Source organism: Pipra filicauda, unplaced genomic scaffold, assembly GCF_003945595.2.
Source record: "Pipra filicauda isolate LSUMZ 115617 unplaced genomic scaffold, ASM394559v2 scaffold37_size4185640_pilon, whole genome shotgun sequence".
In the NCBI taxonomy this organism is placed as follows: domain Eukaryota; kingdom Metazoa; phylum Chordata; class Aves; order Passeriformes; family Pipridae; genus Pipra; species Pipra filicauda.
The window spans coordinates 160,803-173,676 of record NW_024104509.1 but is presented as its reverse complement, the minus strand read 5'-3'; the positions used below and the strand labels follow the sequence as shown (position 1 = coordinate 173,676).

At 37.8% G+C, this 12,874-nt stretch overlaps 1 protein-coding gene across 7 annotated transcripts in view; it reads left to right on the top strand.

The window, feature by feature from the left end:
- KIAA0825 (KIAA0825 ortholog) overlaps window positions 1-12,874 on the top strand; it is a 196,342-nt gene that overhangs the window by 72,259 nt on the left and 111,209 nt on the right. For all 7 annotated transcript variants that reach the window (XM_039384850.1, XM_027728962.2, XM_039384851.1 and 4 more), the window contains one exon: window positions 2,571-2,741. In XM_039384850.1, coding sequence (XP_039240784.1) covers window positions 2,571-2,741 — 171 coding nt within the window. The remainder of the gene's footprint in view (window positions 1-2,570; window positions 2,742-12,874) is intronic.

Genomic DNA, 12,874 nt, shown 5'->3' with positions numbered 1-12,874 from the left:
TCCTGTTGATATTTGCCTATACCCAAAGATCCTGCTGCAGCTATTTCCTTGTACAAGGACTACATGAATTGAAGTCAGACATGCAGAAAAAATCAAATTTCGATGAATGATAGCAAACTGCAAGTGGTTCAGAAAGGAAGTTGGTTTGTATCATGTAACTTTCTCCATGCTCCCTTCTATTCTGCAGGTAGACTGGAGTGCCATTGCTTCATGGCTGGCTGAGATAAGCTTCATGTGCTTTCAGTCACCCTGTGTGCAGTTCTCTGTGAATTGAATAGGGTGTTAACAACAACTTCAGACTGTTTACATCACAGAAGGGTGCTTCTCTTGCCATACAGTATTACCTGAGTAAATGGGTTATGTTAGTTCTCTGACTAACCATAAGTCATGAGCCATTTCCAACTTTTTCCAGAGTAACCATATTCCACTCTGTGAATATGGATGATTTTCTTCCTAACAGGTTGATGGCACTAAGGTTTGGTTGAACATACATCACAGTCAGTCCCCATGTCTATTTCACATCTGTCCACATGGAGACATGTTCTCTTAATGACGATTTCCTATAAGATTTACAAACCTGTTTTGATATTTTCTCTATGTCATAGCATTATCTGCTTAGCTCCTGGCTGTTACACAGTTTGTAAAGGTTTCTGTCCTGTAAGTTGTCCAATCAGAACAATGTCAGAAAAGAAGTGCCTTCTCCTCTGCTATAAAATGGATTATGATATGCTTGTTCAAGCAGCCTGGTCAGTGGTCTTCAAAGTTAAATGCTGCCATCAGTATTTTAAACCTAACAGTCTGGATGTATATAAGACCTCTCAGTTAAACTTTGGATACCCAGGTGTGTGCACACTATTTGATCATGAAGCACTGAATAAATGAGTTGTCAGTTCTGAGAAACAATAAAACTGAAATATACTTTGAATGATCATTGAAAGTAAAAGTTTTTACTTTTTTCTGAGTTTAGTATTATATTCTAAAAATAGTATTACTGTGGTATACCTTTGTCTTCTAGGTCCACTTTCCTTTCATTTGTGGCAATCAAATAATTGCAAGGTTTCTGTGTTCCTCAAGAGAGGAGGCAAGAGCATCACAAGGTTTTCAAATTATAGGAGATAGAACTAATCTTTCATTCATTTTTATGATATGTTTTGTGTTCTTACACCACAGACTCATGCAGTCATTTCATATCAGTTAAACTCAGATTATATTCTCTAGTTTTCAGGTAAGCAGTCAAGATCTCTGAATAGCAGAATGTGTTTTTTTGTAAGTTTAGGACTTAAAATAAGAAATCCAGTGATAAAGATATTATTTACTTGTTATTCAGAGATGAAAGGCACTAACAGAGGCAATTATGCATAACTCTTTTTCCATTCTTTGAAATGCAAGGGACTAGCATGAATACATCTGTTTGGAATTTTGAGGAAATTCAGATGTGGATGCAAAACTCGCATTTTAATCTCTAAGGCTGCAAAACTGGAATAGTAAATTAGGGAATTAGTATTCAGAGCTCAGCTCTGCTTCTTAGATCTATGTCTATTTAGAAGTGATTTGTGAATGCTTAAAAAAATATCTAGGAACTTGAAGAAAAAAGGACAGTACAGAGTATTTCAAATTTGCAAAGGTAAGAGAGATCTGTCACATGAAAATACATCTCAATCAATTTCTATTTGTTTTCGTCTTTCAGAGCTTCCCTTTCAAACTACTCTGACTCTCACTGTGACACTTTCTAGATAAACTGTTCTGCTGATGTTACATCTGCAACAGAACTGCATAGGAACGTGGTATCAGCTTGCCACAATTTGCATAGAAGTGCAAATCTGTTGCATTTAAAGAAATTATAAAATTAAAATACTTAAACCCATGTGGTTAGGTAATACTGAATTGGAAATATCTCACAGTCATTTATAGTCTGACTTTGCTCAAATCAGAGTTCCCTGGTTGATGTGACATGATTATATGTTATGATTACATGTGTTAACCTTTCAAAATAAAATGTTCAGTTTCTTCTTTTAAATACCAAATGCTTATAGTTATAATACTTGCTGATATTTGCTCACTGACAGTCTCACTTGTTTTCAAACCCCACATATTTAAAGTTGTGGAGTGTTAGATTGATGTTTCTTTTCACTCAAATGTCATATTCATCAACTGTATTGTGCTAGCAGATTGTTAAACAGACAAGGTGACTTGCAGAGTGACAACTGATGTGATGTCCCAAACCATTAGAATACAGTAATGACGTGTTTTTTTTCCTTTTCGGCTTTTGCAACACAGTGGGTTTTCTGTAAAACACAGGTGAAAAAGTTTCTGAGTAGATCCACTGCTTGGAAAAATATCCTAGTTAATGAATAACAAAACCTGGAATTCAATTGTAACTTCCAAGAGAATTAAGTAATGCTGAAGACTTAGGAAGAACTAATGTAACAGTATTTTATAAGGAGAAAAAGATACATTATACTGTAAGAAAAATCAAATTATGTGATATATTATATTGTTTTACATAATCAATTTTGCAGGATCATTTTTTAGGCTATAATAAATGTTATTTTATTATTTCACTTTAATAGCCTCCCAAGAATACCCCAGAAAAGGAAGGAACTTCTGCTTAACATTGTATCAACTCAAATGTCTTTCTCAACTTATCAAACTCTTCTTATTAATGGAGGAAAAAATTGAAGAGCTCTGTGCAGAAATTCTGTTGCTGCCTTCATTTATGGAGCGGAATAAGAACGTTCAAGGTAATCAATCAAATAATGTATTGATTTACTTTGTGCAAAATATAATTTTTTATGATTTTCAACATTACCTAAATTATATCATCATATTTTGAAAATAACTTTGTTACCATATCCACTGAAGAAATCTTTGTAATACGCAGATTTATATTTGAGCACAATGACTTGAGGAAAAGAACTCATAGCTGTATGTAAAGATGTGATGTACTGACTGTAGATAATGAATCATAATGAAAAACTATCAAACACTGTAACTTGACATTTCCTACTGAATTATCTGTAAAATCTTATGCTTCATATAGGACGCAACAATATATGGAGTCTGAATTCTTTGAAATTGACTGTTTCTGAACTTATCCTTGAAAGATGCCTTTTTCAAGAGAGAAAAGCACTGACTTGAACAACAGTTTAGTTGATCTTAGTATACATGCAACTAAATGTTTAAGAATATAGTCCTGGTTTAACCTGTAGTTCTCACAAACATTTACAAATATGTACTATGTTTACTAATATGCTTATCCCACTGGCTTTAGTGGGTGTTTTATAGAAGTAGGCTCTACATCAGTAAAGTGATCAGGCCTCGTTTGCATTTGCTATAGATTCCAAGTTCACTCTCTTTTTCATCTAATTTTATTCAGGAGAACCTGATATGAAAATGGAGGTGAATAACACCTTTCAGGTCATAGTAAGCTCATAAATGTTCTTCTACTCTACTGCTTCTGCCAGTAGAAAAACTCCAAGTCCCCAGAGACCAAGTTGTTTCAAGAGCTTTGATTCTATTGCAGGAAAAGATCAGACCAGAAATGAGTCCAGGCTGCTCAGGGAGAGAGGATAGGTGGAGTCAAATATTTACTCTCTGTGTAGTCAAGCTGCAAGCTGAGGAGAGAGGTGTTTTGGGAATATAGTCTTAGAATACTTAATTGATGAAAATAAAAATATTAAATGAGGCACGTATTTTGTTGACGGATTCTTCCTCTGTAATCCTGACATTCTGAAATAAAGAAGTACAGGTTAATCTATGTATTTTTAGACTATACGTCAAAGCTCTAATAAAATTTGCATTCAAGTTCCATTTTTGCTATTGGTTTCAGTGTATTTCTCCCTCCTTTAATCTCTCTGTTTTACTAATTCCCAAGAAATGTTAAGCTGTTATACATTATGATTTACGTTTTATGGCCTTGATCCTACAAAGAGGTGTTAGAGTAAACTTCTCATATTGTGGAGTCCTCCTCATGTGTAGGACAGGGTACACATTCGGTAAGAGTGATTGTAAGTCTTTTTATTAGTATATTCTGTGATAAAGTGTAAAGAAGTTGAAAAACTCTTGAGTGGGAAATTTATTTGACATTTAAATAACTACACTCTAAGACGTGATCTCCAGTAATTCAGAGAACTTAAAGAACTCAACATTAATAAGAAATAATTTACTTTCCAGGAAGTGTATTTAGGACTTTATCCTACAGGCATTTTTCCAAGCTTAATTACATTCAGAACTGTTTCTCTAAAGTATGTTAAGCCTCCTTCTTTGAGGAATATTCTTTAAGGGTAATTCTGTCTATGACAAGTCAGTTCTTAATTGGTACCTCTACTTAATAAAATCTGAATGGGAAATATTATTAAATCTTATTGGAGGAGAGAGTCTTTGGGTAGAAACTGCATTCTATAAAAAAACCATAAAATTACTTTTACCCTGAAAAACAAGTGAAGGTAAATATTTTACAGGTGCTTTTAGTGAAGTCTTCAGACATAGCTTTGTATTTAGTGTTGCGGTTCTGATCAGGTGGTTCTATTCACAAAACTTTGCTAAGTTTTATGTTTACAGGTAGTATGTAAAAAGAAGACATGTCCAGAGAAATTTTTAATAAGATGTCTGACTAGAAGAAGGGTTTATTTGTGTTATTTTCACTTCATATTGTCAGAAATCTCAGTTGTAGTGATGAAATGAAAAATTATTTAATGTGGGAGAATGAGAGCTATATTTCCAGTAGTTACAGGCTCTGTTAAGTACCAAAAGGGATTTAAGATTTTCTCTGTTAATATCCTATATTAGACTGATAATCTTATTTTTGTCACTGAAGACTGAGTTTTGATAAGAAGGATAGATTAGAATCCTTGTTTTATTTCATCAGAACACATTATAATATATGACTAGAAAATATAATTGCCATCTTCTGTACTTATTTAGAAGCCTTATTACTAGAAATCTTGTTTAATTTAACAAAATCTAGAGTGTAGATATGTCCAAAGCAGCTTTAAATTAACTGGAGTACCAGTATCAAGTTTACAGTGCAGCACAGACTTCAGAACCAGCCTAAGAAGCAGAGCAAATTAGCCCAGATTCAACCATGTGCTGCTGGTACTAGACAGTTACCTGTACTCTCAGTGGGTTAAAGCTAGGTTGGGTGTATCCAGTCTACGCTTCAGTCAGTGCAGTGAGGGATATCTGAAGTATCAGTCCTCTGCAAGTAGTACTGCTGGCAAATTAGGGGAAACTGGCCTGTTCATAAAAGGTAGGCTAATGTCCAAGTGAACTAAAGTTTCCCTAGACATCACATAGATGGGAACCTTGCACTTGCTTTCTTTTTTTTGGTTGCTTTTAGTATTCACAGGAGTCTTTTATCTATATAACTCATGCAGAGATGCAACAAAAATAGCATGTTTTTTCATGTGCTTGTGTCAAGTGTTGCATTTATGTCTATAGCTGTTTCATGGGCACTTTTAATTGTTTTTTTTTTGCTTTATATCCCATAGTACTTCAATCTTGATATTTAGAACATGTGTCAAGTTCCATCAGAAACAAAGTAGTTCTTTGGATGGTTCCTCTTTTTAAATTTTTTTTTGTCCCAAAGATGGCATCTGAGTTTTATCTAAACTAGTCAGTTTCTTGGCCCTCATTTTTCCCTAAACCCAGCAATGACAAAGAGCAATGGCTGCATAAATTGGATGTAAGAAGAACACTTAGGGTTTATCACAGAAGAATCAAAGATTTCATATCTTCTGACAGATTGTTTGTACTCTTAGGGGGTCTTAAGAGGGGTCAAATGGCTTCTAAGAGTTGCTTAGCTAGATGGTTAAGGGATTGTATTAGGGAGGCGTATGTAGTTAAGGGTAAAGAGACTCCCAGGGTTTGTAAAGCTCATTACACTAGGACTATAGCTGCTTCTTGGGCGGAGAGGTCGAAGGCTTCCACATTGGAAATTTGCAAGGTGGCCACCTGGGCTTCTCTTCATACTTTTTCATTGCATTATCGCTTGGATGTAGTCTCTTCTGCAGATTCTGCTTTTGGTAGGAGGTTGCTTGTGAACCAAAAAAAGAACAGTGAAGAAAAGAAAGACATGTAGTTCAGAGTTCTAGCTGGCAACAAGACAAGTTTCTTTGCAGTGTGCACAATGGAATCCTATGAAGACCAATTTAGGCGGTTGAAAATAGATATTAGAGGGAAGTACTGCCTACCAGTGTTCTCTGATGGTAACCCCATGGCAGACAATAGCACCAAAGGAAGCAGTGAACCAGAGTGAACTCTGTAGGGAGATGGATGTAGAGAGTTTTTTTAGGTGATACGGATATGTCTCTGAGTTCAGTTTGAGAGTTCTGTATCTGGCATCTTCTGGAATATATTCAGAATCCTCATTTTCACAAATTGTCTTTTATAGATTGCAAAAAAATTCTCTGAATTGCATTTTCTACTCTTCTTTTCACTGTTCTCCATCTAGTTCTTCCTGATTTTATATTTCTGACTTGACTTTACCAGAGCTATCTTAGCTTCTATCCGTCAATGACCAGTATGTACTTACCAAGTTTTGAGCTTGATTTCAAGTTGCATTTGCGTTATTTAAGCACAATTTTAAAGAAACGTGGTATAAATACACATTTTATCTACTGCTAGTGTATTGTTCAAGTTATGCCTTAAATCATATAAAAGGAGGAAATAATGAAAAGTTCTTGGATGATGATGTGGTTTTGTTCCATCCCTGAACTTTAGCTTGGCATCTGGACAAGACTGCTACTCTGCCTTTCAGAGGAAAGGTATCTGTATTTTTCCAGCATATATTCTCAGTGTTGCATAACTTTGTTCCACTACAAGCATTAGATTTCATAAAATTAAAGGAGTGACCACCTTCTGTTTTTTCTTGACTAGACATTTAACCCTTTCTTCTGCAGGTATCTGGTCATCCCTACTGTGATGAGACAGTCTGCTTCTCTATTTACATTCAGTTGAATTCTGAGTTGTTCTGACATACCTAGTACTTGCAGCATCACAGGGGTTATTCTCTTTGAAGTAATCTGGAACATGTTCAGCTGCAGTCAAGGGTTAAGAAGATTTTGGTTTAGAATCCTGCCAAATTGAATTCTCTTCCCATCTTTAAGGTAGATTTGTCTTTCCTCTGGGTTTTCAGAAGCCTCTTATTGAGAGTTTTAAAAAATCTAAAGTACTAATGTACTTTCATCTGTCTCACTATTTTTTTTTTCCATTCCAGTGAGAAAGGTGAACTTTGGACAGATCAGATAACAAGTATCAAGAAAGGCTTTTTCTGATGGAGCGCTTTGAAAATACTGTAGGCAAAGTTGTCAAGCCCTTAGATTTATAAGCTTTGCCTCACAGGACTGGAAGGTTTGCAAAGGTCTTTCCTTCACACCGTAAGAAGAAATCCTTAATTCTATATTCATTTCTGGAAAGTGTAGTAAAAGTAGTGTGAAATTAAATTTACGAGGTGCATCCTCTTAATAGGTGCATCCTCTTTTATTGCCAAGTTGCAATATTGCAAAAGTTGCAAAGATTGAAGAAAGTTGTGATTTTTTTGCTTTAATCTCAAAGCAAGATGTTCAAGTAGCTTCTTTAAGAAATACATAGCTGCAACGGATCAATCGAAAGTGAAGATGGAATTTACACTAGGATACATTTTCTGTATTTGTGTTATGACAGTTTGCTCAGTATAGTACAGCAGATAAAAAGTCCATTATTGAAGATAGAAAGCAGAATGGGTTTTTGATCTATAGCTAGTCAATTTTTTTTCTTCCGTTTGTTTATATTTCTGGGGGAGTGGTATTTCCCACTTCTGCAAGACATATTATTTCCAGTACAGTTTCAATAAAAGTTCTGTCTGAGCCGGCTAAAGTAAGCCACTTTGATGGCACTGATACTTAGCTTATGCACAGGCAGTGAGGTATCATACAAAAGCTTTCCTTGATATTTTATCATTCTATGCTGCATGCAAGATGGCACCACAATGACTCATCTTATGACCCTAAATGCTATAAAAATAGGAAAGCTGTGCAAGTCTTTAGAAAAAATAATTTAATGGAGCTTCTTATAAGAAATAAAAAAATATATAGTAACAGTGTAAGAGGTGTCACTGTAACTCTTCTGTCTTTATAATCATCATTACTAAAACAGCAAAATAATGAACTGGAGAAATAATTAAATACATTGTAGGCAAAGGGGACCTTTGCAATTGGATTTGTTTTGAAAAGAAGAATAATCCCAGACAAATTTTAATACACATAAGGAAAGTTGGCTGAAGAGGTTTTGATTTCAAGATTTCAATATAATCTTGTTATTTACAAGCTGCCTGGCTGGTAAACTCCAGGAAGTACACAAAGTGCGAGCAGTCTATCAAGTCTGTAGAATGTAAGTTTCAAGAGAGATATAGCAAGAGTTTGTAGTTAATCCAATCTTCCATAATAATCAAGAGAGGTGGAGGTGTAGAATATGCTCTGGAAAGGGAGCAAATCTGAAAGAATGAGAAGTTTTCCTTCAGCCCCCATCTTCTTTCACAACATTCAGTTTTTCTGCTCTCTTTCTGCAAATTCTCTCCTCTAAGCAGCTATATGAGAAGGATCACATACATTTCTGTCTATCTGTGCAAATGGAGTTTGATGTCTGAAATCTGGGAGAAGAGACGAGTCAAAGAATTTGTGTACAAAACTGGGTGCTTAGATAGGAATGCTTCCCCCGTCCCATTGCCTGCCTTCCTGTCTACAGTGGCAGACTAATTTGGGCTGAGTAACAGCTGTACCTCGAATAAAGCTGCAATTTATTTCCCAGGAGAGTTTGCTGATTAGGGCAGGACAGTCAGAAAACAAGTGAAGGTACAGGACAGGAAGGGTATAATTTGATATATGTCTCTTGGAAACAATGTTTGAGAGGAAGGTTAGTAGCATCTGAAGTGCGGAGTCTTTATAGGGAGTCTGGCTAAGTGTACAATGATCAATGAAAAGCGTGAAGGGAGCCCTTGCTAGCTGGTGGTTAAATTGAAGAAGATTAAGGCTGACTTTACCCAGAGGAGATTTGGGGAAAGCAAAAATTTGAGAAACCAAAGGAACTCAGTAAAATATGATAGACTTGGACTTGGGGCTTCTTTGAGAAGACCAGAACGGTTTTTGTATGTCCGTGAGCCTAGATGCACATAGATAGCTATGTATGAATATAAAGCAGGAGTGCCCAAGCTGTTAGTTAAAAAAGGAGGTAGGACAATCTAATAGAACATGGTATTTCAATAATGAAGGAGCCTTTTAAATGACCAGTGCCGATAGAAGCATCATTTGGCTCTTTGACTCTGATCCTGCAGTTACAAATCTACCATCAGCTAGATACTTATTTTTCTCAGCTATGACTTCTTATCAAGTAAGGCAGCAGTGTCATGAATACGCAAGGACTTTAGGTTAAATGTTAAAGGTTTTCTTTAAATTCTTTATATAAAAAGTTATGAATAGTTGTTCTAAGTAGCGACAATAATAGTGGAATGTGAATATATAGATATTTACTTGTACTTATAGTTGGAATCTGATGATGTGTGTATATGTATATGTATATATAAAGGGGAATTGCAATGGGAAAAGAAAGGCAAATATAAGATGGAAAGCACAGAACAGAAAAGATGGAAAATGTCCAGTCACTTAGGTTTTTTTAATTCTAGAGTAATCCTATGTATGTACAAATACTGGAAATTTTATAGAAAATCTCCTTAAAATTTGGCCATGTACTATCAGTAGCTTCAGATCACTGAAGATCTATAAATTTATGCTTAGAACATAATGTTTAACAATGCTTTGGCAGCTCCTGGTTATTTAAAACCTCTTGGTTTTAATTTCACATGAAGTACATTACATTAGAAATATCTGGACCACTGTTGTTTACCAGCTCTATGCTACAAGACAGATTTTAAAAATACCATATAGTTTGCTTGTATTCTTATATTTCTTTTGAAATACCGACTCAAAGAATTGCAAAATAATTGAGGTTGTAAGGGACATATGGAGATCCAAACAACTCCTGTTCAAGCAGGACCCTTACAGCCAGTTGCTCACCATCATGTCCAGACAGCTTTTGAGTATCTCAAAGGATGGAGATTCCATAGTCTCTCAGGACAACCTCTTACAATGCTTGGTCACCCTCACAGTAAAAAAACTGTTTCCTGATGTTCAGAGGCAATCTCCTGTGTTTGTTTCTGTGCCTGTGGTCACTGGCGCTGTCACTGGGCACCACTGAGAACACTCTGGTTCTGTCTTCTTTGCACTCTCCTTTCAGATATTTATATACATTAATGATATGCCACCCTGAGCCTTATCTTGTCTTGAATAATAGTCCCAGTACTCTCAGCCTGTCCTCATGGGAGAGATGCTTCATTGCCTTTTGTCGTCTTCATGGCCCTTTGTTAGACACCCTCCAGTATGTTCATGTCTGTCTTGTACTGAGTAGCCCAGAACTTTACACACCACTCCAGGTGTGGCCTCACCAGCATTGAGCAGACAGGAAGAATCATTTCCCTTGACCTGCTGGCAATGTTTTGCCTGATGCAGCCCAGATACCATGAGCCTTCTTTGCAGCAAGGGCACATTACTGGCTCACGTTCAACATTGTGTCCTCCTGGACCCTCAGGTCCTTTTATGCAAAGCTTTTGAATTTCAGTAAAGCTTCTTCAGTAAAGATCTCTCACAGGATCCTTCTGGACAAACTGTCCAGCACACAGCTGGATAAACACATCATGTAGTAGGTGAGCAATTGGCTCATGAGTCAAGCACAGAGGGTTATAGTGAATGGGGTAACATCAGACTGGTGAGCTGTCACTAGTGGCGTTCCACAGGACTCCATCTTAGGCCCTGTGCTCTTCAACATCTCTATAAATGACTTGGATGCAGGACTGGAGGGGATACCAAGCAAGTTTGCAGATGACACAAAACTCGGTGGAGCTGTTCACTCCCTCAAAGGCGCAGAGGCCCTGCAGAGAGACCTCAATAAATGAGAGGACTGGACAATCACCAACCATATGAAGTTCAGCAAGGGAAAGTGGCTGATTCTGTGCCTGGGATGGGGCAACTCTGGATGTACAGACAGACTGGGGAATGAGATACGGAAAAGCAGTTCCAAGGAAAGTGACCGGGGAGTTCCTGGTCAGTGGCCAGTTGAATATGAGTCAGCAGTGCCCTGGCAGCAGGAAGGCCAACTGTGTCCTGGGGGGCATCAGGGAAAGCATCACCAGCGGGGCGAGGGAGGGGATTGTCCCGCTCTGCTCTGCACTGGTGAGGCCTCACCTTGAATATTATGGCAGGTTTGGGCACCAAAATATAAGAAAGATATTAAGCTGTTAGAGAGTGTCTAATGAAGAGTGACGAAGATGGTGAAGAGCCTTGAAGGGAAGCCATCTGAGGAGCGGCTGAAGTCATTTGGTGTGTTCACCTGGAGAAGAGGAGACTGAGGGGAGACCTCAATTGCAGTCTACAACTTCCTCGTGAGGTGAAAAAGAGGAGAGATCTCTTCTCTGTGGTGACCAGTGACAGGACCTGAGGGAATGGCCTGAAGTTGTGTCAGGGGAGGTGTAGGTTAGATCTTAGGAAGAGGTTCTTCATCCAGAGGGTGAGTACTGAGTACTCCTGATGATTTTTTTTGTCCATAATGTTCCTGGAAATTCCTCCATCACCTTCTCAGGGATTGAGGTGAGGTTGACAAGACTCTGATTCTCTGAGTCCTCCTCCTTCCACTTCTTGAAGATAGGAGTGATATTTGCTTTTTCCAGCCTTTGGGATATTATCCCAGTTGCCATGATTGATCAAAAATAATTAAGAATGGCCTTGCAATGACATCTGCCAGCTCCCTTGGCACTTGTGGGCATCCTGTAAGGGCCCAAGACATCCATATATCTTGTTTGCTTAACTTATCAGGTTTCCTCAGACCTGATCCTCTTTCGCCAAGGGTACATCTTCCTTTCTCCAACCTTGTCTCCTGGTCTCTGGGGCCTAGGATTCCTGAAGGCTGCTCTTACTAGTAAATACTGAGTCAAAGAAGACATTCAGTACCTCAGCCTTTTCCATGTCTGTGTAACCAGGTCCCCCATCTCATTGAGCAATGGGCTCACATTTTCCCTAGTCTTCTGTTTGTCACCTGTGTACTTATAGAAGCCCTTCTCGTCTTTGACATCCTTGGCCAAATTTAGTTCCATTTGAGCTTTAGCTTCCCTGACTTTGTCCATGCTCAGATACTATTTGTGTGTCCCTCCCAGCTTACCCGTCCTTACTTCCAGCCTCTGTATGCTTCATTTGAGTTTGGCTAGGATCGTTATGTTCATCCATGCAGGCCTCCTGGCATTTTTTTTTTAACTCTTTTGAGCTTGGCAGAGCTCCTTAAATATTAACCAGCTTTATTTTGTCCCATTACCTAGGGCCTCATCCCACGGGACTCTTCCAAGCAGAGGCCAGAGTCTGCACTTCTGAAGGCCAGGGTTGTGAGCTTGCTTTTTACTCTCCTTCTTGCCCTCAGGATCTGGAACTCCACTACCTCATGGTCACTGCAGCAGAGGCTGCCTTTGCCTTTCACCTCCCCAACAAGCCCCTCTCCATTTGTGCCTGTATCACTTGGAAGAAGAAGTTATCATCAATGCACTTCAGGAACCTGGATTGCTTGCAAAAACGGGTGAAAGTGATACCTACCCCAGATTCTGGTTTGTCCTTGTCAAAACTGGGGCAATATTTCCATTACTCCAAGGTTTATGAGCAAGCTTTGTACCAGCCCTTCTTAAGCAGCTTCATTGGTTCCTGTTGCCATTATTTTGCTTATAATAACTATACTGATTAAGTATCTTTTTATTCTTATGATATTGGCATTTCCAAATAGTAAAAACTGTAGAAATACATTAGTGTTC